General features: G+C 48.4%; 2 protein-coding genes and 2 long non-coding RNA genes across 4 annotated transcripts; 2 read left to right on the top strand and 2 right to left on the bottom strand.

Moving 5' to 3' along the window:
* The first annotated feature begins 3,523 nt into the window (after window positions 1–3,523).
* On the top strand, window positions 3,524–6,704 carry LOC127348023 (uncharacterized). Its single transcript, XM_051374140.1, has 5 exons — window positions 3,524–4,761; window positions 5,642–5,807; window positions 5,983–6,137; window positions 6,233–6,491; window positions 6,585–6,704. The coding sequence occupies exons 1-5, from the start codon at window positions 3,524–3,526 to the stop codon at window positions 6,702–6,704; spliced, it is 1,938 nt and encodes a 645-aa protein (XP_051230100.1).
* A 542-nt stretch (window positions 6,705–7,246) lies between these two features.
* On the top strand, window positions 7,247–8,662 carry LOC139830704 (uncharacterized). The gene is made up of 2 exons (XR_011743945.1): window positions 7,247–8,208; window positions 8,324–8,662. It is a non-coding gene; the product is annotated as an uncharacterized lncRNA (long non-coding RNA).
* Window positions 8,663–8,760: 98 nt separating this feature from the next.
* On the bottom strand, window positions 8,761–10,597 carry LOC127297079 (uncharacterized). Its single transcript, XR_007848873.2, has 2 exons — window positions 10,461–10,597; window positions 8,761–9,197 (listed from the first exon to the last, which is right to left on the bottom strand). It is a non-coding gene; the product is annotated as an uncharacterized lncRNA (long non-coding RNA).
* Window positions 10,598–22,408: 11,811 nt separating this feature from the next.
* Window positions 22,409–25,817, bottom strand: LOC127297080 (FRIGIDA-like protein 3). The gene is made up of 3 exons (XM_051327333.2): window positions 25,016–25,817; window positions 23,347–23,519; window positions 22,409–23,261 (listed from the first exon to the last, which is right to left on the bottom strand). Exons 1-3 carry the CDS (start codon window positions 25,686–25,688, stop codon window positions 22,557–22,559), a joined length of 1,551 nt encoding a protein of 516 aa, XP_051183293.1. The 5' UTR covers window positions 25,689–25,817; the 3' UTR covers window positions 22,409–22,556.
* Between the last annotated feature and the right edge of the window lie 1,669 nt (window positions 25,818–27,486).

The following is a 27,486-nucleotide window of genomic DNA, read 5'->3' as shown; positions in this document are numbered from 1 at the left end:
CTTGCTGGTAGAGATAACGTCCTTCATGGGAGCCGCTCTTTGGAGGTCTGTTTGGCAAGGGGGTTAGAGTACCCGCTACCAGTCGTTGACAACAACAAACACCTCTCAAAACTTTACTTTTATTCTCTTTATATGATTTCAAAACTGAAAAAGCTCTAGCACATGATTTAATCTCTGCTTCCCTCTGCGAAGGGCCTATCTTTTACTTTATGTTGAGTCAGTAAACCTATTTCCCTCCATCTCAAGCAAGCATTTGAGTTGTTGTGATCAAACCATTATATTGTGATTTACTTCATCATGTCTTTACTCTTCCTTGTTTAGTGCAAGTTTTACCTGAATGAATATAGCTTTGAAAGTCATCAATGATTAATATGATTGAGTATGCAAATTTACCATAAGCTTTATTATAAGAGCGCTGCTCAATAGATAAGTATAATCTGTTAACTGTTCTCTGACCAAGAACAAAGTTTGCCATCACCAATTATGATTCCTTATGCACCTTTATTTGTGACTACCTTATACTTGTTTCAAGATTGAGTTATATGAGGAAGTTGTTTACTATAATGTCTTGTGTGAATGAATATGATGCTTCTTGTCCGTATTTTATTTATCGACTCTTCACTCCATAAACATGTGGACCTGTTTCCAGAGTTCAGTTTCGCTTGGGGACAAGCGAAGTCTAAGCTTGGGGGGAGTTGATACGTCCAATTTGCATCACTATTTTATATCATAATTTGCTGTTATTCATTGATATATTTCATATTGGGACACAATACTTATGTTATTTCATCTATTTTGCATGTTTCATGATTATTTGGAGATCGAGCACCGGAGCCAGGATTCTGCTGGAAAAAGCACCGTCAGGATGCAATATTTCGGAAGATCAACTGTGGAAGGAAGTTTTACAGAAAATCCAATTTTTCCAGATGACGGAGGAAGCCAGAAGGGGGAGCCAGCTGGACCCAGGGTGGGCCCACACCATAGGGTGGTGCGGCCCATGGCCTGGCCGCACCACCATGTGGTGTGGGGCCCCCTCGGCCTCTTTCGCCTCCTTTTCTTCGCGAAACCCTTCGTCCCGAAGACCTAAGCCACAGAGGAATCCTCACGAAGGGTTACAGCCGCCTCTGCGGGGCGGATAACACCAGAGAGAAAAGAGCTCTCCGGCGGGCAGGAATCCGCCGGGGAAATTCCCTCCCTGAGGGGGAAATCGACGCCATCGTCACCGCCATCGAGCTGGACATCATCTCCATCACCATCATCATCATCTCCACCATCATCACCGCCATCTCCTCCGCAGCACCTCTTCACCGCCGTAGCAATTTGGGTTTGATCTTGATTGTTTGATAGGGGAAACTCTCCCGGTATCTATTCATACTTGTTGTTGATGCTATTGAGTGAAACCATTGAACCAAGTTCATGTTCAGATTGTTATTCATCATCATATCACCTCTGATCATGTTCCATATGATGTCTCGTGAGTAGTTCGTTTAGTTCTTGAGGACATGGGTGAAGTCTAAATGTTAGTAGTGAACTATGGTTGAGTAATATTCAATGTTATGATATTTAAGTTGTGGTGTTATTCTTCTAGTGGTGTCGTGTGAACGTCGACTACACGACACTTCACCATTTATGGGCCTAGGGGAATGCATCTTGTACTCGTTTGCCAATTGCGGGGTTGCCGGAGTGACAGAAACCTAAACCCCCGTTGGTATATCGATGCAGGAGGGATCGCAGGATCTCAGAGTTTAAGGCTGTGGTTAGATTTATCTTAATTACTTTCTTGTAGTTGCGGATGCTTGCAAGGGGTATAATCACAAGTATGTATTAGTCCTAGGAAGGGCGGTACATTAGCACAGGTTCACCCACACAACACTTATCAAAACAATGAAGATTAATCAGCTGTATGTAGCGAAAGCACTAGACTAAAATCCCGTGTGTCCTCGAGAACGTTTGGTCATTATAAGTAAACAAACCGGCTTGTCCTTTGTGCTAAAAAGGATTGGGCCACTCGCTGCAATTATTTCTCTTGCATTTTACCTACTCGTACTTATTTCATCTGTTACATCAAAACCCCCTGAATACTTGTCTGTGAGCATTTACAGTGAAACCTTCATCGAAACTGCTTGTCAACACCTTCTGCTCCTCGTTGGGATCGACATTCTTACTTATCGAAGATACTACGATACACCCCCTATACTTGTGGGTCATCAGTGGGCGTCGGCGGAGGGCGTTGGGCAGTGCGCCCGGACTTGGTCGGGGCCTGAGCGCCTCCACAAGAGCGGTGACGAGGAGAGGATGGTGCGCCGCCGGGCACCCGCCCGCATGGTGGTGCCCTAGGCCGCCTCGATCCGATCTAGGTCTTGGGCCAAGATCTCGACAGGGTGGACCTAGGCAGGTGTGGTCCTGGTGTTGGTCCTTGCCACGCCGATAGGCTGCGTTGGTCTGCCCTCTCCATGTCTTCCGATCTGCTTGGTAGTTGACCGCGGCGAGGGGGCTGCTAGTCTTGCGAATAATGGTGGTGGTCCTCGAATTCCTCTCGCGCTAAGTAAAGATCGGTCGGAAGCTTCTTCCCACCAGGCTGACTAAATTATCGTGTTCCAGAAGGCAGGCCCTACCGGTGAAATTCAATGTGCGATCAATGCCTGAAGATTGCTGGGTTGGGTGTTTTCGGTCGAGCGCACCCATGTTGTTTATCTGACCGTTTGGTTTCAGAGGGAGCGCTTCGAATCTCTGTTGGCTGTTAATATCATGGAGCTTATTTTTCTTTCTATGGTGCTGGCGGAGAAAGTTATGAAAGCCGAGATCGGTGAAAGAGCAATGGTGGCCAGATCTTGGTGGTGAGGTGGAATTGGCTAGGTGCTTCGTGACTTCAAACAACGACTTGTATGTGGGAGCGACTGCACAGGAGAGGTTCAGAGTTCTATCTTTCAGGATGAAATTCCAAGTTCTGACTTTAATTGGTTGTGTCTGACAATGTTCTTGTGGAAAGCATTGTTTTGACTTTTGAGAGGGAGGACTATTTAATGGTGAAAATCTAATATCTATGATCGGGCGATGATGATGTTTGTGCACTGTTTTCTTCTCGAAGGCATTGCTTATGAAGAAGCAGATCTTCTGGTGTTGTCTTGGTGATGTCAGTGTTGTTGTTTCAAGTTTTCGATCTCTGTTGCTGGGCTTTTTATTTTATAATTATTCTCATCTTTTTTTGGATGTGTGCATCATTTATGCTATTAGGGCATGCTGTTGTTTGTAGAGACTAGGTTAATTGGTATCTCTACGATATTAATATATAATACATGCTCTTTATCGAAAAAAAGGAATCACAAGTTACCATTAGAGTTTTTATCTAAAGTTACCATTAGAGTGAGGTCCGTGTAAGGGAACGGCGCGGCGGTAGTTTCTCGGTACCCTCCTACATAACGGAGCTCACGGCCTCACGCTCAAACGCCTCCGTTTCCGTTCGATCCACCATTCCCCACCAAACCCCATAACCCGAAGCAAAACCCCCAAATCGGAGTGTACCATGTATCGCCGCGCCGCCGCGGAGGAGGGGGACCTCGACGACGGGGACGGCGCGCTGCGGGACCTGCCCCTGCTGGTTCCACCCCCGCCGCCGGGTCCGCCGCCGCCGCCGCCGCCGTACCTGCGATGGGAGGACGCCACGACGGCTCGCCCCGCGTTGCGCACCGCCGCGCCGCCAACCGCGAAGACGCCTCTCTCCAGAGTCGATCCAGGCGCCGCCGGGAACCCCCGCCCCTCCGCCGCGTGGCTCCCATTCCAGAGCTACGGCGCCGCCAACCACTCCGACCCAACCGAGCAGGGCCAGGCGGCGCGACCATCTGCTGCGACCTCGACCGCGGCCGCGGACAAGCCCGGCGCGTTCGACCACGACTTCCGCGCCTACACCTTCCACGACATGCGCCCGGCCGCGAGCGACTTCTACACCACCTCCGCCTCCGACCGCGGCCCGGTAGTGGGAAGCCACGCGCCGAGGTCCAGCAACAACACGGGCGCCGCCGCGAACTCCGCCCACCCTGCCGCCTCCGACCTAGGTGCTCAGTTCAACATGACGATGCCGCGCGGCCGCCAGGACATGCCCCGGGGCGAGCAAATGTACGGGGCGCCGCCGAACGCGTGGACGCCAGTCGCTGTTGAGCCCGCCTACCCCTTCTTCTCCGCCTTCCTCCACGGCACTGACCGCATGATGCGACCCGAGCAGAGGGCGCCGACCTCCGGCTACTACCCGGCCGCGCCGCTCTCCAACGACCGTACAAGCTTCAGCAACCATCCATCCGGCTCCGGAGCGGGCTCCATGGCGGCGAGCTCCAGCCAGTACCCGCATGCGCACTACGGTTCAACCCACACCGTCTCCGACCCCGGCTTCCACGCCGACAGCATGTACGGGACCGGGAGGTGCGGTGCGGCGCCGGCCTCTTCAACGTCGTGGCCCAGCACCTACCATGGCGCGGCGGCGGATTCCCCTCGCTCCACCTCCGACCTGGACGTCATCTTGAGCGCGATGCACGGGCACGGCGTCGTCCATCTGCTCGACAAGGGTGATCAACAGATACGCTCGAGGGTCCTCGCCGCAGTGAACAAGGATGTTCACTTAGTGATGGTGCACCCGCTGGGGTGCGATGTGTTCCAAGCTCTGCTGCGGTGTTGCGCTGGCCACTACGAGAAGCTTTGGAGTATCGTGCAGGCCCTCGCCACGACCAACTATCATACCTGGAGATGCAAACCCAGCGACGACCGCACCTGGTTTGCGTTTCTTTGCTTCCCTGTCTGCCTCTATGTTTATACCCTGGGTATAGGCGTGTGGCTGCTGTGAAGGGTGCAAAATTGCAGATTATGCTCGCCTGAATATCAATATCAGTATATGCCCTAGCATGTCAGTATCAAATATTCTCTAGTGATTGGTGCTTGGTTCTTGGAACAAACTGGTTCTGGTTGACTGATAGGATTATTGGCATTTGGCAGTCAGCACACATAGGCCAGATATTGACTTTTAAATGCTGCTATAAGAATTAATATTGGCATTTGGCACTTGGCAGTCAGCACACACAAGGTATTTGTAGTTTATAATTTTTTTGGTAAGCTATGTAAGTATCATCTGGATCCTGCAGTAACTTATGCTATGTCACATGAATGTCTACTTTCTAAAATAGCTTACATAGTCTGCTAGAGTTGGCTCCATCAAAGGGTTGGTTTTCTGAAGATCATAATTTTGTGAAGTGTTCGTTTGGAAGCGAAAAATATTTCAAAGTATTGATGACATGATGTAGTAAGTAAACCAAGGACTTGTATGATGGGAAAATGTTCAGAAGCACGTTAAACATCAGCACTTAACCATTGGTTTGCTTCCATGAACAATGAAACTTTTTCTTCTTATTGATTATGCATTCTCATTTCTGTTTCTGGATGCACTCTGTACAGTGTTATGAACTGAGGAAAGGACCAACGAGAGGTATTTCAGGAATCACAAGATTATATTATACAAGCCGTCAGGAATTTTCTTATTGCAATATTTGTCCTTATGCATCTGCCGAGAACTGTTTATTTATAACATGCTATCGTTCATCTTGATGCCTTATATGATTCATTCTGTACAGAAATTATATGTGTCGTCTGGATTTTGCAGGATAGAGTGCATGAAGCGCCTCGTCACCGCCGTAGCTCCCTACCAGCATCTGTATGTTACTCTTCTAGGATTCTTAACCCGTAAAGACTTGAGCGTGGTGAAGCGGAGGGAGGGCGACAAGTTACTTGCACTCTGTTTTTGCATGATCCCCTACCAACAAATTAAGGTGATTAAAAAATACCTCCATTCTACAATATAAGATGTTTTGGTAGGCTTAAATAGCATACCATCTTATATTATTTATGGAACAAAGGAATAGTATCAATGTTTCACATCTCAATCTCCTGGCGTACATGTGTATTCAGTTTCCTAATAGAAGCAATTTTACATGTTCCTTTCAGCCTCTTATACTGCACGTCCTGGCCAACATTGAGGATACTATACAGTCATGCGATTGCCTGAGAGTGTGCTTCGACAATGCAAGTATTGAGGAACTAGTTGAGTTTCAGAAGGTGCTCCTTACCCTTTGCACTGCTATGGCTAAAGGCAAATACGGGTAAAGTATTTCCAAATTCGATCTCGCTGTGTTTGGCACTTTGGCCTTGTGCTCTCCGTGGAAAGACAAATTGACTGGCAACTGGTGACATGCAGCAACTACTTCGTGCAGCACGTCTTGCGGAATGGAACTACAGAGTTTAAGCAGCCAATTGTGCAGCGGCTGATGCACGATGTGGTGGCCTTGTCCACCGACAATCATGGGTCGCATGTAGTTCAACTATGCTTCAAGGACCTGGATGTCCAGCTGCTGTGCAATGTGCTGACGGCGTTCCGTGAGTTGACTGAGAGACAGTTGGCTGAAATGGTGCGCGGCCGTTCGTCCAAATATGTGCTCCATAAGCTGCTCGACACTGTAAGTGGTAGCTCCCTATACCATCTGGCTGCTATATAATGATGATGATGATGATGACCTGTTTGATTTGCTAACTGTTGTGTGCAATCGCAGCACTTGCCCCAGCTCGCTAGCGAACTCGCTCAGAGGTTGGCCACGCTTCCTGGGGACATCTGGCATCATGCTGAGGCAAACGTTGTGAAGAGATCTGCCAATCGGGTACTTGGTGCCTAAGCTCGCTGAACAAATTGCATGTTCTGCATTCAATTCGTTTTGGTCTGATACACATGTTGAACTCGCTGGTTTGGTTACATGGCCATGCAACTTACATCTGGATTTCTTAATGCTCTGCTTTTGTTTGTAATCTGGATGAGGGCAGTGCATCACGAATCATTGCTTTGTTACTGTTAGTTCATGATAGACGATGCAACATTGTAGCTCACAATCTTCGAATTATGATGAGGTCACATTTTACCCCTGCCCCAACATGCACTATGACTAAATGATCACTACAAGTTTTACAATGATTGGCATTTTTAATAACCGTCCATCGACCTCGATCTGATGGTGGTAAATTGACGGAACCAAACTGACGGAACCAAAAGTGTGGGTCCAGAACCAAAATCTGTAGGACCGGAATCTCTAATATATATTCGAAAAGTAGTAAAAAACGAACGTCCTTTTCAGCGGCCAAATCGTCTGATAAAACTGCATGAATCTTAAAGTCGTCGCACGAATCTTATAGTCATTGGGTAGGAGAAACTATTAGAACAAAATCACAGTCCTGATCTCACTCGTCCTCCTCTCTCGATCTCGTTCTCGCTCACTGCCGTCACTCGTCTCCTAAATCACGACGGTGGTCACTTTGCCCTGGCAATCCTTTGCGTGGATGTGTGGATGGCAGTACGGACCCGGCCGCCGGCGCTAGGCAAGGGAGGAGTAGCGGTGGATCCGCGGCGGGGGAGGAAGACGAGGCTAGAATAGTCAGGCTCCTGATCGATCTCGTTGACAATTCTAGGGTCCAAGGCCCAGCCGCCGCTCGCTGCCCTCGCTTGCAGACCACCGATCTTGTAGTTCTTGTGTGATCGTTGCCTGCTTACCGTAAGTTTGCGATACCATCCCCCCAACTCACCGCTAGATTTTTGGCAAAGGTACACCAAACAGTCAAACACCATTCAGTGTATGTACGTACTGCTGATCTGACTCTACTTTGGTTACAGTTTAGCTATAATATAGATTACATGATTCAGATAATTCGTAGATGCAATTTAACTACACTTCATTCATTCATTGGAAAGAAAGGGAAATAATATTCTTCATTATCTATGTTTCAGATAATTCATATTCATTTAATTTTTTTGCCATGACATGTATTCATTTGCACTTGCAGGATGCGTGGAATGAAACTCTCTGCAGTCTCCTCATAATTGTGCCCTGCTTTTGCTTCTTCAGGGGAGTGCTTGAAGCAACAGGAGACCAGCACCCTGGGTCCAACGGCGAGGCTGGGCTCAATGTGATCTTCACGCCCCAGATGCTGGTGCTTTGGGCAGGAGATGATGGATGGTCAAACAGGGTTTCAGGAGACTTTCAGGCGTTCCTGGCACCGCAAGTGAGGCCAGTCCGAGTGGAGATGCCTAGTGTCTGCGATCAAACTTGGTTTTTCGTTTGAGAAGGATATGCTTATGGCCAATAATCTGAACAAGAGTCTGAATGCACTTCAGAAGGATAATCTTGTAAGGTTGTCCACCTCCTCCAGTTCTTTCCTCTTTCCGAGAAAATTTTAATTATGTACAGTACTAATATTCGCTGATGCTGCTGTTACTGAACTCTTGTAATTCTGCTTCTGAGTCCAGGCCACTGGTGAAGACTTCTGTTGAGCCATGTGATGAGAGGAGGCCCTTCCACGCTCTCTTGGATGTTGGTCTTCTTAGATGGTCACCGGTTGGCAAATACTAGAATCTTGGATGTTGATTTTTTTTTTTCTTCCATTGAAGCATTGCTGGAGAAGTGTCATAATCCTTGGCTGTTTTAAGTGCATGGTTACAGTGACACCGTCTGGCTTTAGTTCAAGCATGCCCTGTACCAGTGATCTTTCATTCTGAGCCTCTAATTTAGCAATGAGCTGAGTAGGCATACATGTAAACTGTTCACACGTTGATTGTAAAATCACAGTAAAAGCTTGGAACACTGAACTTCATAGTTACATGTTTCCAACTCTCACGGGTGATGGTACATAACTGTTAAGGTTCTGCCTCGATGAACAGAACACACGCAACAGGCAAACTCGACGCATGCCTGAAACCCATTTCGTTCTGGAATTATTTCCTCGAATTGTATTACAGTTTCATATGTTCATTGGCAACTAAACAAAAGGCTAGTATATACTTTGCATACATGCATGAATATTACTACATCGTCACACATATATATTGTAGTTAAGAACTGTTTAATTCAGATATCTCCTCCAAGATCAGGGACGATGAGGTAGTCCTCGTCGTCGTTAGCCAGCTCCACCCGTGCCCTTTTGCTCTGGCGCACACCGACTGTCTTGTAGAAGCTTGCGTTGCTCGCGGGCTGCGGCGAGCTGAAGAGCTTTGGGACCTCTGCATGGTTCTGCCCCTCTTGGCGGCGAGCGAATGATGGTGGTGGAACAGGTCCATGTCGGCGAACCACTCCAGCTCCTTGAAACCCCTTCTTTTTTAAAAACAGTAAATTCGTAGACCCCTTCTGCAACAGCAAACGTGAAACACAGGAAGACTGTGAGATCTATACACTAGTTCATTAACTACAAGAGTTTATTAGGTATTGTGAACAAAAGCTCAATAAAACACTGATTGAGAGCTTCATATGCACCATGAAAAGAAAGGCACCTGGAATTTTAAAAGGATTATCCAACACATGCACGAGCCAAGCAATAGAAGCAAGCAGACAACATACTTGCCCGCTGACAAAAGGTACAACGGTTGGATCATTAACGGTGGCATGCAAAACCTGCCCTCTTCTGTTAACTCTATTGTATTACAGGGTTAGGTACGATGTCCCTTTGCCTGATTTCGGTATATCGAAGAATTCTTCATAAGAATAAAGTTAAACAGCTACCTCGACAACGTCTCAGGCCGGTAAGAGAACCATGATCACGATGATCACACAAATTGACCACGAAGATAACCAGCACACTTGGTTTACTCCCGTATATGCTCTGCCCAGCTGAAACGAGCTACATGCGTGAAAATTGAACGGAAAGACTGAAAGTTTAGCTCCTAAACTATTCAGTAAGGCCAACGCAGAGGTGAAAACGAAAAATGAAATCAACAAACGTGTGATAAGAGTAACCAAGAGGTGCAATTGATCTACCCAAGAATGAAAAGAGAGTCAAAGTACTGAAATTTACTAGCAGCAACAAGAGCATCAGGTATGTGCAAAGCTAAGGGAATCCTCTTCTAAGCAGCTAATCAAGGCGCAAACTCAGCTTGTACTACACGGCTATGATTCAGATCGCATCATGGTGTGCATAATAACTTTATACAACAGCACAACGATTATTCTTTTCTGTTTCCTACCACAGAGGAATTAATCACTAAACCTAACATCCGGTTACTAAAATAGTACTACCGATGGTTGATTCCTGCCTAGAACTTAAACTAGGTTTAATAGATTTTATGTGCATTGCGCATATTTCAGATACCTCTGAGCTGTGAAGCTAATATTGTGTTTGTATTTGCATGGGCAGTTCATGATCTAATGCTAGTTTATATTTTCACCTATTTTTTTCTGCTGCCATTTTGGAATAGAAGATAAACATTGTGTGTCGTTCTAAGTTATCTTCATCACTAGTTTTTTCTCTATTTTCTAGGACTGCCTACAATAGCATGAACGACACAAGAAGCATCTGAGTTTCAGTGGAAGTACATCAGAAGATTGCTACGACATTGGGATTAGGCTGGCAGGTTAAATGAGAAGATGAATCTTTTATCTACTAGTGCTTCATACCTGAAGGCAGGCGGGCCGACGGGCGGTGACTCGCGGCAGCGACGGAGAGGTCGGGGCCGTGAGTCCCCGCGATGGCCGATGGGGTGGCGACTCGCGACGGGGAGAGGGGCGGCGGCGTCGACGGGGCGTCAGCTGCGGGGCGGGGGCTGCGTGGCGGCGGCTGCGGGGCAGGGGCTGCGGGGCGGCGGCGGCATCGGCTTGCGGGGCAGCGGCGGCGGTGGGGCGTCGGCTGTGGGGCGGCGGCTGCGGGGCGGCGTCGGCGGGGCGGCGGCTGCGTGGCAGCGACGGGCGCTCGTTTCTATCGAGAGATGTACAGTATCACAAATCCTCTATCGAGATGTATCACAATCCCGATCTGATTCTGATTTTTTTTTCTGGAACACTGATTAAAATGTCCGTTCCGGAGCTCTTTTACGGTATCATATTATTATAGAACTTACAAAAAATTTATCACAGATTTAATCAACGGTCACGAAAAATTACATTAGACGGAACCAAAATTCGATTAGACGGAACCAAAGTTCCATGCCAATCACCGTAAAAGAGCTCAATGATCACATATTCTTCCGTTCTTTCTCTTGCTCAATTTCTCTTGTTTAGAATTGACTCTAGTTTAATACAACCTCTATTCATAAAAGGATGTCGCAAGTTTATCTAAATTTAGATGTATTTAGACACTCTTTAGTGTATAAATACATCCCACTTTAGATAAACCTTCGACATCCATTTAAGGACGGAGGGAGTAGTTGTCCTGCAAATTTAACAAAATTTAAAAGACAATTCAAGACACAATCAAATGTATAATCCATAATTCTTTGTGTCCTCCCATGTTTATTTTTTGTTGGTTGGGGGAGCTTATCAAGCATGCCGCTTGATCTCCCATGCTAATAATAACACAAGATCACCAGGTAGAGCCTAAGGCATCTTAATTAAGGTAGAAATGGTGTGAGCACTGAGCCAAATCCACGCGAAATATTGCGCCCACGGGATTCAAACTCTGGCCAGCCAGAAGACTCGCAAGTTAATAGTGACATAATACCCTAAAAAGTGATCAAACAAAATGGTCAGCGATTGTTCAGCAATGGCACGGAGTTCTCTTCTCACCTTGATAACTATCCATCTCCTTGAATGTTTTATCTACAAGAAAAATGATATTACCCGCTTTGTCCTTGGCTGGAAGAAAAAAAAAAACATCACGTTGCTACAGAAAATTTTAATCAAATAATGACAAACAATTGTGTCCCTCACATGTTTTTTCTTTTGAAACGAGGCAAAAGACTTGCCATTTTCATTAATAAATAAGAAGTACAGAATTTGGCCAGTTTATTAGCGGAAAACCGGCCGAAAACCGAAACAAGTGCCCCGTCGACTGTCATGGAGCACGACCGTCGCAGGGACACAGAGCCACCCTGGCAACCCCGTCAACTGATATTACCCTCACATGTTTTGATTGTATTGAGAGAAAATATGTTAAGCATCGGAAGAAAGGGGCCATTAGAATCACATGTCGCTTAGAATTTATACACACTGACATTTGTGGTCATTTTTCCTGTGAAATCAGTTGATGGTTTTGACTTGTTTGTTACCTTCACTGATGATTACTCCCGTCATGGATTTATCCCATTAGCAATTGTTCTGAAGCACTTGATAAGTTTAAAATATTTAAGACCAAAGTAGAAAATCAAACATATCTTAAAATTAAAGTAGTGGGATAAGATCAAGGTGGTGAATATTATGTGATGCATGCCCTATATGGGCAAATTCCTGTGCCCTTTGCCAAATTCCTTGAGGAAAATGGCATAGCGGCTCAGTACTCCATGCCTGGCAAACCTCGGCAAAATGGAGTGGCCGAGTGTCGCAATCGCACACTTATGCATAGAGGTGCATAGCATGCTTTTTCACTCAAATTTCACGGTCATGTTGTGCATAGAAGCATTGAAGACAGTCGTTCACATATTAAACCAAGTTCCCACTAAGTTCGCACCTAAGGCACCTTATGAATTGTGGACCGAAAGGAAACTCACTTTGAATTACCTACGAATGTGCGGCTATCCCATTGAGGCAAGAATTTTTAATCCGCAATTTAAGAAATTAGACATAAGAATGTGAGCTGTTATTGGATATCCGCTCAAATCAAAGGGATGACACTTTTATTGCCCAGATAATGTCACATGGTGTGTTCTTACAAAATGCAGAAATCAGTGGGAGCACACAATCCCAGATGATAGATCTAGATCTTGAGGAAATTTGGGTTAATGTTTCCACAACTGAATATCCAAGAGAACTCATTTCCTTTTGGTCCCACGTCTCCAGTTACTAATAATGGAGGTGTGGGCTCAAATGGTGCACGTGATGATAGGGATTTCAGGCCTAATGATGATCCACCTTAGCCATCCCCTCAACTGTCTCTGCAACGGCATCCCGCGCCACTAAGGAATCATAGAGAGAGGAAATATGTCATTTCTAGTGATTATCAGGTTTACCTGAATGAGCAAATAAATGACATTGGGAAGGCAGATGGCCCAAATTCTTTTAAGGAAGCCGCGATGAGTGAGCATTCCCCCCAATGTCTTGTAGCCTTGGAGGATGAAATGAAATCTATGAGAACAAATAATGTCTGGGATTTAGCAGAAATTCCTGAAAGATTCAAACCAGTAGGTTGTAGATGGTTCTACAAAACTAAGCATGAATCTCAAGGGAAGATCGAAATGTTCATGGTAAGGCTTGTAGCAAAGGGTTTTACTCAAAGTTACGGGGTTGATTTCGATGTTTATATGGCTCAACTTGAAGGTTTTGTTGTAGAAGGCAAGGAACTGGCCTTAACTGGTTGTGCCTGGCAATGACCTTGTTGGAGGCATTGTTTTGAGAGCGGGGGCTATCTTCAGGGTGAAAACCTAAAATATTTGATCGGGCGACGACGGTGTTAGAGCACTGTTCCATTCTTGAAGGCGTCGTTTTTGAAGAGTCTGTATTTCAGGTGTTGTCTTGACGGTGGATGTATTGCTGCTGTTAGGCCCGAGATACTGTAGCGAGACTTTTGTTTCTTAGTTTTCTTTTCTTTTTTTGGCTGTGTGCATCCGTAGTGCCATTAGGGTGGTGCGTTGTTGCAGAGGCTGGGTGTAATTTGTATCTTTTGATATTAATATATTCCCTTTATCGAAAAGAAGGCAAGGAACACGTGGGATGTAGTCCTAAGAAATCCATTTCTAGACTAAAGCAAGCGTCCAGAGAGTGGTATCTCAAGTTCCACGGAAAACTTTGGCTTTAAGGGAAATGGCTAGACAATTGCATCAACATGAAGGTTAAAGACACCTCGCTTATAATCTTGGTACTCTATGTTGATGATATTATTTTGGTAAGTAACGATACGAATATGCTAAATGAGACCAAGGGATTCCACTCCTCAAACTTTGATATGAAGAATCTCGGTGATGCCTTTTATGTTTTGGGTAGTGAGATTTACCGAGATAGGTCCATAGGAGTATTAGGGTTATATCAAAATCAGACATTGAGAAAGTGCTTAAAATATACGATATGCAAAGTTATTCTACCACGCCTGCTCCAATTGTTAAGGGTGATCAGTTTGGTTAATTCCAAAGTTTAGGGAATCGATTTGAGATCGATCAAATGAAGGCGATCCCTCATGATTCAGCTGTCGAGAGTCTTATGTATGCTCAAGTTTGTACACGCCCCGACTTAGCATTTGTTACCGGGATGCTTGGCAAATTTCAGTCAAATCCAAGATTGGACCTAAGAAATTCTTGAGATATTTGCATGGCACTAAGGGATACATGCTCACATATGATAGATATGATAATCTTGAGGTTATAGGTTATTCAGATGCAGACTTTGCAGGGTGTGTATACTAAGAAAACTACTTCAAGTTATATCTTCACCCTAGCAGGAGAAGCCATTTAATGGAAAAGCTCCAAGAAAACTCTTAGATGAGTTTGTGGCATGTTATGAGGCAACCGGCCAGGCAGTATGGCTTAACGATTGTATCCTAAATTTAAGAGTTGTTGAAAGTCTTTCAAAGCCACTCACTTTGTATTGCGACAACAAAGTTCTAGTTTTCTATTCAAGTAACAACAAGTTGAGGAGTGGTGCTACCAAACACATCAACATAAAGTATCACGTTGTGAAAGATAGAGTCCAATATCAAACCATTAAGATCGAGCATGTTAACACTAAGTCAATGCTGGCGGATCTGCTTGCCAAAGGACTACCGCCCGATCAGTTTAAGAAACACATAGCCGACATGGATGTATTTGAAAGCCTTTGATTTGATTATGGAAATAGGGCCATTAGAATAATCGAAACTACCGTTAATTTGGATTCAGTTTTAACATTTAAGGCCTTAGCGCAAGATATAAAAGTGAACAGCCGGCCACTCTGAGGTGACGATCTCACACGGTGCTCTGTTCCTGAAATTCCCACACCCGAAGGCTTTCTCCCTCGCTAAGCATACCCTAGGTGGTGTGTCTTTAGCGTCCCGAGGTATGATACTTGTGTATGATACTATCTCTATAGTGGTTAGTATCATGCTATATTTATTACTTTTTAGAATTTCAATGCAAATTTGTGCACAAGATTTGTTTGAATTAACTTTTCTCGTGACATGTGATACAGTATCTACCTATGTTACTCTAATCTCTTCTCTCCTTCTTAATTAGCTACCACATCAGCATTTTTATGGGATTAATGTGCATGATACTAACTATGATAGCCTGAAAGTCACCGTTGCCCGCTGCTGTAGAGAGCAGCGAACATTGGTCGTATACGCACGTCGATGAGCAGGTACTAATGGCTTCATCAAGCAATGGTGGCCTCTCTTTACATTATCAGATTAGGTGTTCATGTTTAGGCTTTTCTTTTTGAAATGTGTTTAGGCTAATTTTGAGTTATGTAAATTAGATTTTAGGGCATCTTCAACGGGGCGGCGCAAACAGACGCTGAGCGACCGTTTGCGTCCGCACGGAAAATGCATCTTATACCACCTCCAGCGGGGCGGCGCATAGTGATCGGGCCGTCCGCAGCGACATAAACGTGGCCCAAATATGCGCCAGGTTTGCGTCTCTGCGGACGCAGCGGTCGTCTGCCCGGCCCTCGCACGGGCCCGCCTGGTAAGGGCACAGCTGATTCGTCTTCCGCGGCATTACTTACGGGCGCGCTGCAGCCTTTTCAGGGCCACGTTAATGGCGTGCCTCGACTTTCGCGAGCGTGCGTAGCTTGGCGGCGTCGCGGCATTACTCCTCCGACCACGTCGACGCGTTCCAACGACCGCGCTCCGACTGCTCCTCCGGCCTAGGATCCCTGGCCACCTTCACCACAGCCTCCTGCGCAGGCGACGGCTTGGCCGCAGTTGCCGCAGCCTGCCCTACCTCCTCCACCGTCGGCGTACCTGCTTCCATGGCCGACGTTGGAGTTCATCGACCTCGTCAGCGACGACGACCAGTAGGCAGTACCTAGTTTTACCACGCCTTTATGGCCTTTTTATGTTTTTTATTAATGTAAATTATGACTTTATGAATGGAAAAAAAATTATGCGTCGTGCCGCTGGAGCTACCCCCGACGCAAATGGACGCGTGGATGATTTCGACCATTTCGACCGAAGCAAACGGACGTGGGAGTCCGAAATCGTCGCGGAACGACCATTTGCGTCTTCCCGGGACGAAAATGCATCTGGTACCACCTCCAGCGGGGCGACGCATCGTGACATGGCCGTCAGCGGCGACGCAAACCTGGGGCATATTTGCGCCTGGAATGCGTCGCGACGGACACTGCGCGGATGCACCAAGTGACCGCTCGCATCTCCACCGGGCCCGCCTGGAAGCGAGCCTGTATCGAGGGCATCGCTTCCGCGGCCATCGCTTCCGCGGTCAGCGCTTCCGCGTCTGCGCCGCAGCCTTCGCCATCAATGTCGCGGCTGCCTCTTCTGCGCGCGCACTGGCGGGCGGCGGCTGGGCTTCTGCGCCGCCTTCAATGGCATCGCTTCCCGCGCGCGGCTGGCCTTAAAAGTCCACCGGCATCGTTCCTCCATCGCCCACACCTCCACTCCCACCACCACCGCCGCAGCACCATGGGGAAGAAGAAGAACGACTTCGAGACGTCCGGCAGCGGCACCAAGAAGGAGGAGCGGTCGAACAGGGTGCCGCTGCCCGTCAGTGTGGGGAGGCTGATGCACGCAAACTGGACGCTGTGCGACGCCGTGCGACGCCTGGGGGACGTGCACATGCCTGGCGGCTGGCGGCTCAGCTACCGCCGGGTGCATGTACCTCCCGTGCCTGCGCGCGAGCCAGATAGGAGCACCGAGATCTGGCGAAGGAGGCGGTACCTGCCGCCGGACCTCCACGCCGATCCCGCCTACGCCATCGAGTCTGACAGCTGGCGCACCTGGCTCGTGTCCAAGAGGGATCAGAGGAGGAGGGCGAGGTTCATGGGTGACAGGGAGTTTCCCTTGACCGTCCACCGGCGCCTCATCGTCGAAGACAACAGGCGCTGACGCGTGCGCAGCAGGCGACGACGCCTGCGCAGTATGACGACGACTACTACTACATCGAGGCGTTGGCGTACCACAACGAGGAGGTCAAGGACGACAACAACGACTACGTCGCGTACATCTTCCAGGAATGGCGGCTAGCCATGGCGGAGGGCCGCAAGTTTGAGTACCCGGACAACATGACGGATGACGAGATCGCGAGGCTCGGTGTCCTCGTCTCGGAGAACGACCGGCCTGTGCAGCCGCCGCTGCCCAGGTACGCCACCGGCATCATACCGCCGGGCCTGTCGGAGGATGAATCCCTACGACTGGCGCTACAGGACTCGGCCACGCCACAACCGCCGCCTCCACCTCCGCCGTACAACCCGTGAGGGCCCCCACCTCAGCCCTGGGCTCCTCAACCTCCACCACAGCCCTGGCCTCCTCCGCCACAACCCTGGGCGCCTCCACCTTCGCCACAGCCCTGGGCGCCTCCACCTTCGCCACAGCCACAGGACTGGGCTCCTCCACCTCCAGCACCGCCGGCGCGCCCGGTGTACGTTCTGCCGGTTCCCAATTGACTGTGGGTGGTACCGAAGCTCGTCGTGCTCGACAGCGACGAGGAGAAGCAGTAGGCGCAAGCGTTTAGGGTTTTTTCCCATGTGTTCAACTATGTAAATTATGTTTTCATGTTATAAAAAAATAGAAATTCAAGAAAAAAATGTATCGTGCCGCTGGAACCACCTGACGCAAACGGACACGCGGTCGATTTCGACCGTTTCAACCGACGCAATGGGACGCGCGTGAACATTTTCGAACGCTGAAATTCCTCGCCCAGTTGTAGATGCCCTTAATGCCGGGACATCGAGATCGAGGACAGACATATCAAGAAAGGGGTATGCCCGCGCGACCTGTTCTGGCTGATGTTTTGACCACGTATGACTTGAATTGCTGACCCGAGTCAAAGCAGCACGTATTTGGAAGGGGAGGACGTTGCTGTGATCTCTCTCGATTGGGATTACGATTTGTATGCGGCACGAAGGAGAGTCCGGCAGCTGTCCAAGTCTGAATCTGACTCGTGAACGGACCCCAGGTTCAACACGTATAAGGGACGTACGTATGCCCTAGTAGACCATCGCCTTCCAGAAAACCCAGCTAGCGCGATTGATTCGGAGCTGCACGCCATGGACCCGAGCCGAGAGGCTGAACTCGCCTGCTTCTTCCTGGACGTGATGCGCTTCAGCGACCCCTCGCCGGCGCCAGAGCACGAGATGTTGCTGCAGCAGCACAGGCACGCGGCGCCCTCGCGAGAGCAGGGCTACGGGGCGCTGAATCGGATGATGCAAGGGCTCCAGGCCGCGCGGCAGTTCTGGCCCCAGCCCGCCTACTACCCGTTGGAGGAGATGGGCTCATTGAGCCGGGCGCCGGCCATTAACGCTTTCGTCGTTCCCACGCAGAGCCCCTGGCCGTACCAGTCCGTCGCGGCCTCCTCCTCGTTGAGCGCCGGCGCTGGCCAGTGCCAACCTGCGCCCTCGGCGGCCAGCAACAGCCTGCAATACCAGCATTGCTCCATCGCCAACCAGACCGTGCCGGATTACGCCAGTAGCATCAACCAGAGGCTGAGAGCGATCCGGGCCCAAGCGCCGGCGGTTCGGCGGTGCCAGAGCCACACACTGGAGGAAACCCGGTCGCAGCTGCTTTGCAGCGACATGGAGCTGCAGTTGGTGACGTTCCCGAACTCGGCTGCGCACGTGGTTCGGCTGCTCCAGCTCCAGGAGGAGGGGAGCGAGCTGATCCGGCGCAGCGTGCTCGCCGGGGCGACGCGCCGTGTGCACGACCTGATGGACGACAGGGAGGGGCGCGAGGTGTTGGCGGCGCTGCTTCGCGCCTGCGCGGGGCGGTACGTCGAGGTCAGAGCTATCGTCCAAGCCGCCGCCGTCGCGCACAACCCCAACGGGCGGCACTCGCTGCTGCGACTAGCTAAGCACGATCACGGGTATGAAGCAAAGTTCTATTCATCAAGTTTATTACTACTGTAGCCAAACCAAAATTGGGGCTCGAGGCATTGCGTTCTTGCTGTGTTGTTAGTTACTGGACACACGGCCGTCGGCCGGTTCTTGCAGGGAGACATGCCTAAAGGAGCTGATGACGGCGGCGGCGCCGTACGCCGACCTGTGCGCGATGCTGGTGGACCGCTTGCTGCGTGAAGGCGTGCTGGAGCACGACAGAGGAGACCGAGTGCTGCATCACTGCTTTGCAACCATGCGTTACGAGGACTGCGTGGTATGTAAATTCAGCTCAACTCGTGCATGCATGCTCTGTACGTGGTGACTGACGGCTGGCTAGCTCAACTCGTATATTTGTTTTTTTTTTTTTGCGAATTAACTCGTATATTTTTTGATTATAGATTCTGGTGAACGACGCCATCGACAGATTTGGCTCGCTGCTCAATTCCAAGACTGGGTTGGGGTCCAGGTGCCTGGTGGAGTGCTACGCCATAGCCAGAGGCGACGAGCTACGCGACTTACAGGAGATCCTCCTTGAGCACGCCCACGTCATCGCCACGGGCCAGTACAGGTGCCCTCCTTACCACTATACCCCTTTCTCCAAAAGTCAAGCCGTATATAAATTTCCAGCTAATTAATAATTTATAAAATTGGTTTTGCTAATTCTAGCTTAATTTCCAGTCTACTCTCAAATCATAGGATTGCACCATGATTTGTGCTAGCATGAGTTGGATTGCTTGGTGATTCATGATGTTCATGACTTGCAATGTGGGTCGAAAATAAGATTAGAGATGGCATCGACTAGGAATTACTCACACGTTAAAAAATTATCCACATCTAAATTATAGAAACAGTATAGTAGAAGTTAAAGTTGTAGTATATCCATCTTGTTAGTTCTCGGCTGATCGAGAACTAGCATAGTGGTCGATCGACCATTAGCACTGGATTGGGACATGATTAGTGGTTAGCGGGTTAGTCTTAGCATTGGGTTTGATGCTCAGCTTTCGTGTTCTTACAGTTGGGGTTGTGCCAATTGGGGAGTAAGTATCCCCCCCCCCCCCCCCCCCCCCAACTTTTAGAATTACTGAAGGAAAAAAAATTACAAGGTCTAGAAGAGAAAAAATTTTAAGCAGTTTTCCCTCTAGATATAGATATTTTGTGTTTTACCCCCCATATTTCCTTGGCAAGCTCCGCAACTGTATTCGCTGGCGATGGAAACAGTATAGTAGAAGTAAAAGTTGTATCCATTTTGCTAGTTCTGGGCTTATCGAGAACTAGCGTAGTGCTCGATCGACCATTAGCACCAGATTGGGACATGATTAGAAGTTAGCAGTGGGCTAGTCTTAGCGCTAGGTTTGATGGTCAGCTTTCGTGTTCTTAGTGTTAGGGTTCTGCCAACGGGGAGAGAGTATTCGCTCAGAGGCGGAGCTATGTACAAGTCAGGGGGGCAACCCCCCCCCCCCCTCCCCCCAACTTTGTAGAATTAGTGAAGGAAGAAAATGACAAGGCCTAGAAGAGAATTTTTTAAGCACTTTGCCCCCAAGATATAGATATTTTGTGTTTTGCCCCTATATTTCCTTGGCAAGCTCCTCCACTATATTCGCTGGCGATGGGAGATGAGACAATTGTTGTGTGGAATTGCACGGTATCATGTAATTGCATTTTTTAAAATATTGTGTCCTCTCTCCGTACTGTGACCCTTTATTAGCACTAGTATTTCCCAACTCTCGATCCCCATCGCCATGCTTTATCACACCCCTTTCGATTCCGGCAGCCAGATATGGAGAGTCGCTCCGTCCTCGTAAATCAACGTGCGGCTCGTCGATTTGTTGCCCGGCCGGCCACCATGAGCTCCACCATTTTCTCCTGTTTCTCTCTCCTCTCACCCTCCTACTATCGATTTCACATTCTCCCCATTGCTTCACACTCTCTCTCCCCGCTTGCTCTGAGGCTCGTCGTCACTTTTTCTCTATACATATAGTCCATTTTTTGTCCGGTTTTGCTGTTTTTCTCGTTGCTTTGGAGTCACTGACGAGATTCCTTGAAGGAAATCCATGGCGTGGCCGGCTATTTGATTCTCCTCGCTGCTGGCCTTGTGGTGGTGCATGTATCTCTTTCAACCGAGCCCTAGCTACTCCCAAAATATATTTTATTACTGATTGTCGATATTGTAGACTTTTTATCTTTTATAAAATTGGTCAAATTTAGAAGGCCTGGTATTTTAAACTAAAGACCGAGAGCCCTAGCTACTCCCAAAATATATTTTATTACTGATTGTCGATATTGTAGACTTTTTATCTTTTATAAAATTGGTCAAATTTAGAAGGCCTGGTATTTTAAACTAAATCCAGACGCCTTTTTTTGAACGGTCAGACCTGTCTAGAGTGGATGTGTGACGTTTGGTCTACAGATGTTAAAATATTTTGTTACAGTATTGTTCTACTTGATATCGTAGATTTTTTCCAACAAAATCGGTCAAACACAGAACACGTTTTGACTAAATTATAGGCCTTCTTCTTTTGTTACTGCTATTGGATCGGTCGAAAGCTAGCCATCTAAAACTGATACATTTGGCATGCAGCAACTACTTCATCCAACACGTCCTGCAGTGTGGTGACGACGAGATGAGGCAGCGCCTCGCGGAGCGCCTCATCGACGAGGTCGTGATCCTGTCCCTCGACTGCTACGGGAGCTACGTCGTGGAGGCGTGCTTCCAGCACACGGGGCAGCAGCGCCGCGTGCTCGCGGCGTTCCTGCTCCTGGACGACGCGCAGCTCGCCCAGGTAGTGCAGGGGAAGCACTCCAACTACGTCGTCCACAAGCTGCTCGATGCCACCATAGACGTAAGTAGCTCATGCTACAAGCTTGAATCTCTCGTGTGTTTCTTCCATGCCTGACCGTGTGAATGTTCAGAGATTCCCTGGGGAGACGATGGCGCTAGCGCGGCGGATCCACAGTTTGCTGCCGCGGATCAGGAACAAGATGTACGTCAGGACGGTGATGTCGGTCGTCAAGGATCTCATCGCCCGTTACGGCCGGATGTATGGCTGATCTGTGCCGCGCCGGCACCTGGCTTGTTGTTGACATAGGATAATAAATTTCCTCTGGAATACTAGGATTTTGTAGAGGGATTTGCTTGTGTCTGTCATCCAGCCGAAGTATTGTGTTCTGAAAAGTGATTTGTGTGTTTGATCTGTTGGGTGTATGTGTGTTCTGTAATCGATACTGTTCTGGTACTTGTCTACGGCCTGCCCTACAGGCAAATTTATGCAGCGGTAGTCGTTTTGTGTATAGACCAAACAGGCGTCATTGTGATATTAAAGTCCAAAGCATGTCTAGTTCTCTTGAAAAACTTGCTGAAGTGTCTCCTGGGACAAACAAATACACATATTCTTACGGAGAAATCTTTAATTACCCACGGCGCAAGTGTACTGGAGGTGCACCCCAAACTGCAGCTATGGCACTGAGGTCACCAATAGATGTTTGGCATGTATATAAATGATGGCAGCCAAGCATGTATAGATAGATATCAACAACTATATTTAGCATCTAAACAGGCCTTGGGTAGAAACCCACGCTCCATGTTAGTCCACCGGTATCAGCCAGCATTATTTATGGATTATACTTTGACATATTAGACAAAGAATAGCTGTAAGATGAACCCTTCTTATCTGATGCTCGAGAAACCGAAGCGAGGGGATCTTCAGAATAGAGCTTCGACCTTGATGATGTGGTCGCACTTGGAACATTCAAACCACTTGGTCTGATTGAAGCCAAATTATAGAAGTCTGCCACGCCACTGTATTGGGTCTGAACAGAGGGTGCAACCAGGGCCTGATTCTGGATACCAACGGGCCGCTGGTTCCCAGCAGGAAGCAATGGATTATGAGTGATACCTGCAAGTATGTTATTATGGCTTGAAGCAACTTGGTACTGATTTGGAACTCCAACTTTAGGTATGCTCTGCCTTGACATGAGCTGTTGACTCAATGTGTCCACCGAATGGGTGCTCTGGCCTAAGGAACCCTGTGCAACATTCACTGGAAGCTGTCGTCTCTTGCTGGAGTCTAGAATGTTCTTACTAACTTCATGAGCAGCTGCAGCAGCTGCGTTGGCTGCTCGCTTCTTACTAACTTCCTGAGCAGCTGCAGCTGCAGCAGCAATGCTGGCTGCTCGCTTTCTCTCTGCACTTTGTTGATCCAACTGTGTCATTCGGTTATTAGCTTCTTCCAAAATAGGCAGTTCTTCTAGTTTTTGTTCTTTAATGAACTTCTGCAATGCTCCCAGCAATGTACGCTCTTTTGCATCACCTGCATCCTGCCAAAGCATTTAAAGAAACAACTGTTCATACAAACTTAAATACATTATATTCAGAATAGATGATACCACAGCAGAGCTGTACCTGAGAAGAGGAACCACCCCCTCTGATGCGGATTAAGCTCCCAGCATTTTTCGCATCATTCATGTATGACCTCAAAATAGGCAATAAAGGATACTTGTGCACTAAGTTAAGAGCTTGGATAAATTTGACCGCGTCTAGCTGTTTGCCTTTACTTATCATTGACCGAATGAGAACTGTGCAAAGAAAATAATGCCATATTGAGATTAATATTATCATTATCTCAGCTGATAGAACTACCAAACATCAGAGGTGGAACAGACAATGGTATGAAATTGTGACTCTTAAAACGTAAAGCTCATACCAGAAGGCTACACAACTGAACGAATTGAAGAAAATCACAGTCAGCATAGGCCAAACAAATAATCAAATCTCCTCAGGTTACATTGACAGAATGGAGAATATCTCATGATTCATGATGCTGAACAGAGCTGTCAATGATATCCATTGCCATCCAAAAGGATGTCAAAACTATGGAGTACAGAAGCTGCACTCTAGGGAGAAAAGAAAGAAAAATCGAAAGAAACAATGAAGTGAACTACAATTCTGAATTAAGCACACAGAATTGGGACACTGCCAAGTGCCTAGGGAGCAAAAGAGGGGCAAAAAAAAAGGAAAGAAACAATTACGCGCACTGCAATTCCCAACTAAGCGCATTGAATTAGGACACTACGAGGTTAACAGAATTATACAGGCAGCAGAGGTCAATAATAGGGGAAGATATATTGCTAAACTAGACAACAAGCAAAGCAAGCGTCATAAGATTGCTAAAACGAGAAATTAGAAGCAGCTAGCAAGCTGAAATAAACAGCGCAATTATATGCCAACCAGCAATTCACAGAATTACAGATTGTTTATAGCTTGCTAGCTAGTCTATGACGCTTCAGTCATGACACAGGTCTAGAGACAGCAATACACAGAATTACAGATTGCTTATACGCGAACCAGTCCTGGAAGTTGGGTTTTTTTTTCTACAAGATCCATCACAGCCCTTGCAGGTCACAGAATGCGGGTGATCTTTAACACACAAGGCTGATGCAGGCAGTCTTTAACATACAAGACTGATGCGGGCAGTCTTTAACATATAATGCAGGCAGTCTTTAACATACAAAGTTGAGATACATTAGCATGGAGTTATGTACATCAGAACTGAAGAATGGCAGCATCAAAAAAAAATCCTAAACCTGAAGTAGAATAGCCTAAATCCGGAGTGGCCTAGCAAAAAGCAAATAGCACGCCGATTAGACATGATACAGTAAGATGTAGAGGAAACAACTAGGCACAAAGGAAAATAAAAGAACATAGCAATATAGGCATCTGAAGAATATCAACATTGGGCTTATGGGGTTTGGGCATATAATTGTGTTGTGTCTATATTACCCGTGTATAAGATACCTGATACTCCATATACACTGTCTAGCAGCAAAAGTTTCAGCAATAACGCATCAACAATTTCGAGACAACAAAAATGTCTAGAGCATACACATCCACCAACATACAAATCCAGTGCTAGTTAACAGTGCCAATTTCAGAAATAACAGAGGCAATCTGCTCTGATGCTACACATATCTATGAACTACGCCTACTCGTGGTATAGAACGCTAGATCGAATTACATTAAGGGATAGCAAACCGTGTAGAAGAGCTAGGCCTCGGAAAATGTAGTATCTTACTTGGCATTTGCTTGTCGAGGTCGAGATCGAGGCCGAGGAAGATCTCGACTGCGCGCTCCCGGCTGGAGATGGATACGACCAAATCGAGCACCTGGGCAGTGCCACCAACATCCGGCACCAAGCCAAAGACCCCGACGAGAAGCAGAAAGGCGATGGTCTCGTTCTTAAACACCACCTGCGCCTCGATCCGCTTGCTCCGCCTCCAGTCCGCCGCGACGGCCCTGGCCTCCTGGCGCGCCTCCGGCGACGGCTTGACGCCGAGCGCGCGAATGCGGTCGAGGAGGTCGATGAGCAGGCGGCAGGACACCTTGGCGTCCCCGCTCGCCTCGCCCTCCCCCGGCGGCGCGCGGCAGAACCCCGCGGCCGCGGCGAGCACCAGGAGACCCGGGTCCGGGGCCACCAGGAGGGCGGGGTCGAGGGCGCCGGCGGGGTCCCTGAGGTCCTCCCTGTGCTCGATGAGGTACGCGCGGAGGCCGGTCCCGTCCATCCCGGAGCAGAGCAGCTGGAGCTGGGAGTAGCCTTGGAGGCGGCAGGCGAGGGCGGAGTCGAGGGCGGTGGCGTCCGAGTAGAGGGAGCTCCATGCGGAGGTGAAATCGGAGAGGGCGGTGGAGTAGGTTTGGAGGGACTCTACGGCGGCGAGGACGGAGGGGTTCGGCTCTCGCTCGGCGGCCATGGCTGCGGCGGCGGAAACCCTTGGCTCTGCTACGGTGGCCGGCCGGTGGGGAGGTGGAAGAAGCAGGCAGGGAAGAAGGCCCGTTAAGGGCGTGTTTGGTAGACTGGGCGAGCTCAGATTTTCCCTCCTCAACCCACCTTTTGCTAAGAGATGTTGTTTGTTAGGTCGGCTCGGCCCAACTCGCCACTGCCCAGCTCATATGGAAAACGGCCGAGAGCCCTGCCCGAGAGCGAAGCTCAAATCGAGCTTCTCTGCTCATCCGGGGCGAGCTCATCCCGCAAAACACTATTCCGCCGCTCCCGCGAGACCCCCAGACCTCCACCCCACGTCTCATTTCCCCTCCTCCTCCTCTCACGTCTCCTCTCCCGACCCTCCTCCTCCTCCCCTGAGAAACTCCCCGTGTGTGGAAAGCCCCGCGCCTGCGCCTGTCCCTCGCCGCCGACGACTCCATCAAGTGGATCCTCTTCCGGCGGGCGACCTCCTCTACCGCCTCTCCGTCCGGCAAACGAGCAGCAGGAGATCTGGAGGTGCTCGGCCTCGCCGAGCAGCAAGAAAGAGGAGGAGCTCGGCCTCCACGGCAGCATCAACGACGCGCCGCCAGGGCGTGCTGCCTCGTGCCGCCAGGGCGTGCTGCCTCGACGATCTTGTTGCCCGGGCGTCTTTGCCTCGCGCCGCGGGCGTCTTTGCCTCGACGATGCGCCGCCGGGCGTGCGCCTCACGCCGCCGGGCGTCTTGCCTCGACGATGCGCCGCCAAGGCGTGCTGCCTCGCGCCGCCGAGCGTGCCCTCGCGCCGCCGGAACGTCTTTGCCTCGACGCGGCTCCACGCCATCATCAACGACGCGCCGCGAGCGCAGCTCCGGCCCGACCGCCGATCGCATCTCCGGCTAGCCTCCCCAAAGAAGGACCCGATTGCTTTTTTATATTCTGCTTAAGGACCTTTGTGTAAAAATTCGGACTCAGCTCGTCTCAACTTATACAGGCTATACCAAACAACTTCTCTACTCACCATCTCTCAACCAGGCCGGGCTACCAAACAACAACAAAATCTTAGTTGGGCTTGTATAAGATCAACATGTATGAGTGGAGATAGTTACTCTGAGGTGGCCCGGGCTACCAAACACACCCTAAGCCTCACGTGCTTCGGGCTGGCACGGCAGAGGCACGGCCTGATGGCCAGGTTTGGTCCATGTTGAGTAACAGAAACAGGTCCAAGCCCATCTACATGTAGGCCAAGGTCTCCTACTTCCTTCCATCTTTTTCAAATACTAGTCTTACCTAATAAAACATAGTTTTAAAAGCAAATTTAAATTATGAATATATGCTCCACTTTTTATGATCTTGAGTGAGATACATGTGTAACACAACCATACACAAGATAAGCAACATTAATTCAACCGCGAGGGGTAGATAATTTTCATGAGAAAATATATAGGTATCTTAAATAAATGTAAATATTATAATGTATTCTAATTTCCTTATTAAAAATTACTTTCACTCATGTAAATTTACATATTTCAAACCAAGATGGAAGTGAAAGCATATGAGAGAGGGCACCGGAAAGCTAAGCATAGCAAGTTGAACTCCGGCGCCGTATGAATAGCTCTCATAACCTTGTTGTCTAGCTACCGAAAGGCAGTGGCCGAAAGTCTGTAAATACATATCTGGAGAAGTCAATGCAAAAAAAATTTAGATTCGGTACCAACAAGCCAGGGATATGCTAGCTTTGATTCTTTTTTAGCTTTGGTTCTTTTTAGTTTTTGTTTAACGGTGAAGACCTACATTTGTATATGCATGTGC

The sequence above is a fragment of the Lolium perenne genome, chromosome 4 (assembly GCF_019359855.2).
Source record: "Lolium perenne isolate Kyuss_39 chromosome 4, Kyuss_2.0, whole genome shotgun sequence".
Taxonomy (NCBI): Eukaryota; Viridiplantae; Streptophyta; class Magnoliopsida; order Poales; family Poaceae; genus Lolium; species Lolium perenne.
Note: the sequence above shows the minus strand (reverse complement) of the source record. Positions and strands in the feature narration are given on the sequence as shown.

What these genes read in the sequence shown, in the direction of transcription:
- LOC127348023 (XM_051374140.1), top strand. Translation starts at nt 3,524, where the DNA reads ATGTATCGCCGCGCCGCCGCGGAGGAGGGGGACCTCGACGACGGGGAC. An exon ending in TCCCCTACCAACAAATTAAG is followed by an intron (nt 5,808 to 5,982) that starts GTGATTAAAAAA and finishes TGTTCCTTTCAG; the next exon opens with CCTCTTATACTGCACGTCCT. An exon ending in TCCATAAGCTGCTCGACACT is followed by an intron (nt 6,492 to 6,584) that starts GTAAGTGGTAGC and finishes GTGCAATCGCAG; the next exon opens with CACTTGCCCCAGCTCGCTAG.
- LOC127297080 (XM_051327333.2), bottom strand. Translation starts at nt 25,688, where the DNA reads ATGGCCGCCGAGCGAGAGCCGAACCCCTCCGTCCTCGCCGCCGTAGAG. An exon ending in CCTCGACAAGCAAATGCCAA is followed by an intron (nt 23,520 to 25,015) that starts GTAAGATACTAC and finishes TTCTTTGCACAG; the next exon opens with TTCTCATTCGGTCAATGATA. An exon ending in GGGGTGGTTCCTCTTCTCAG is followed by an intron (nt 23,262 to 23,346) that starts GTACAGCTCTGC and finishes ATGCTTTGGCAG; the next exon opens with GATGCAGGTGATGCAAAAGA.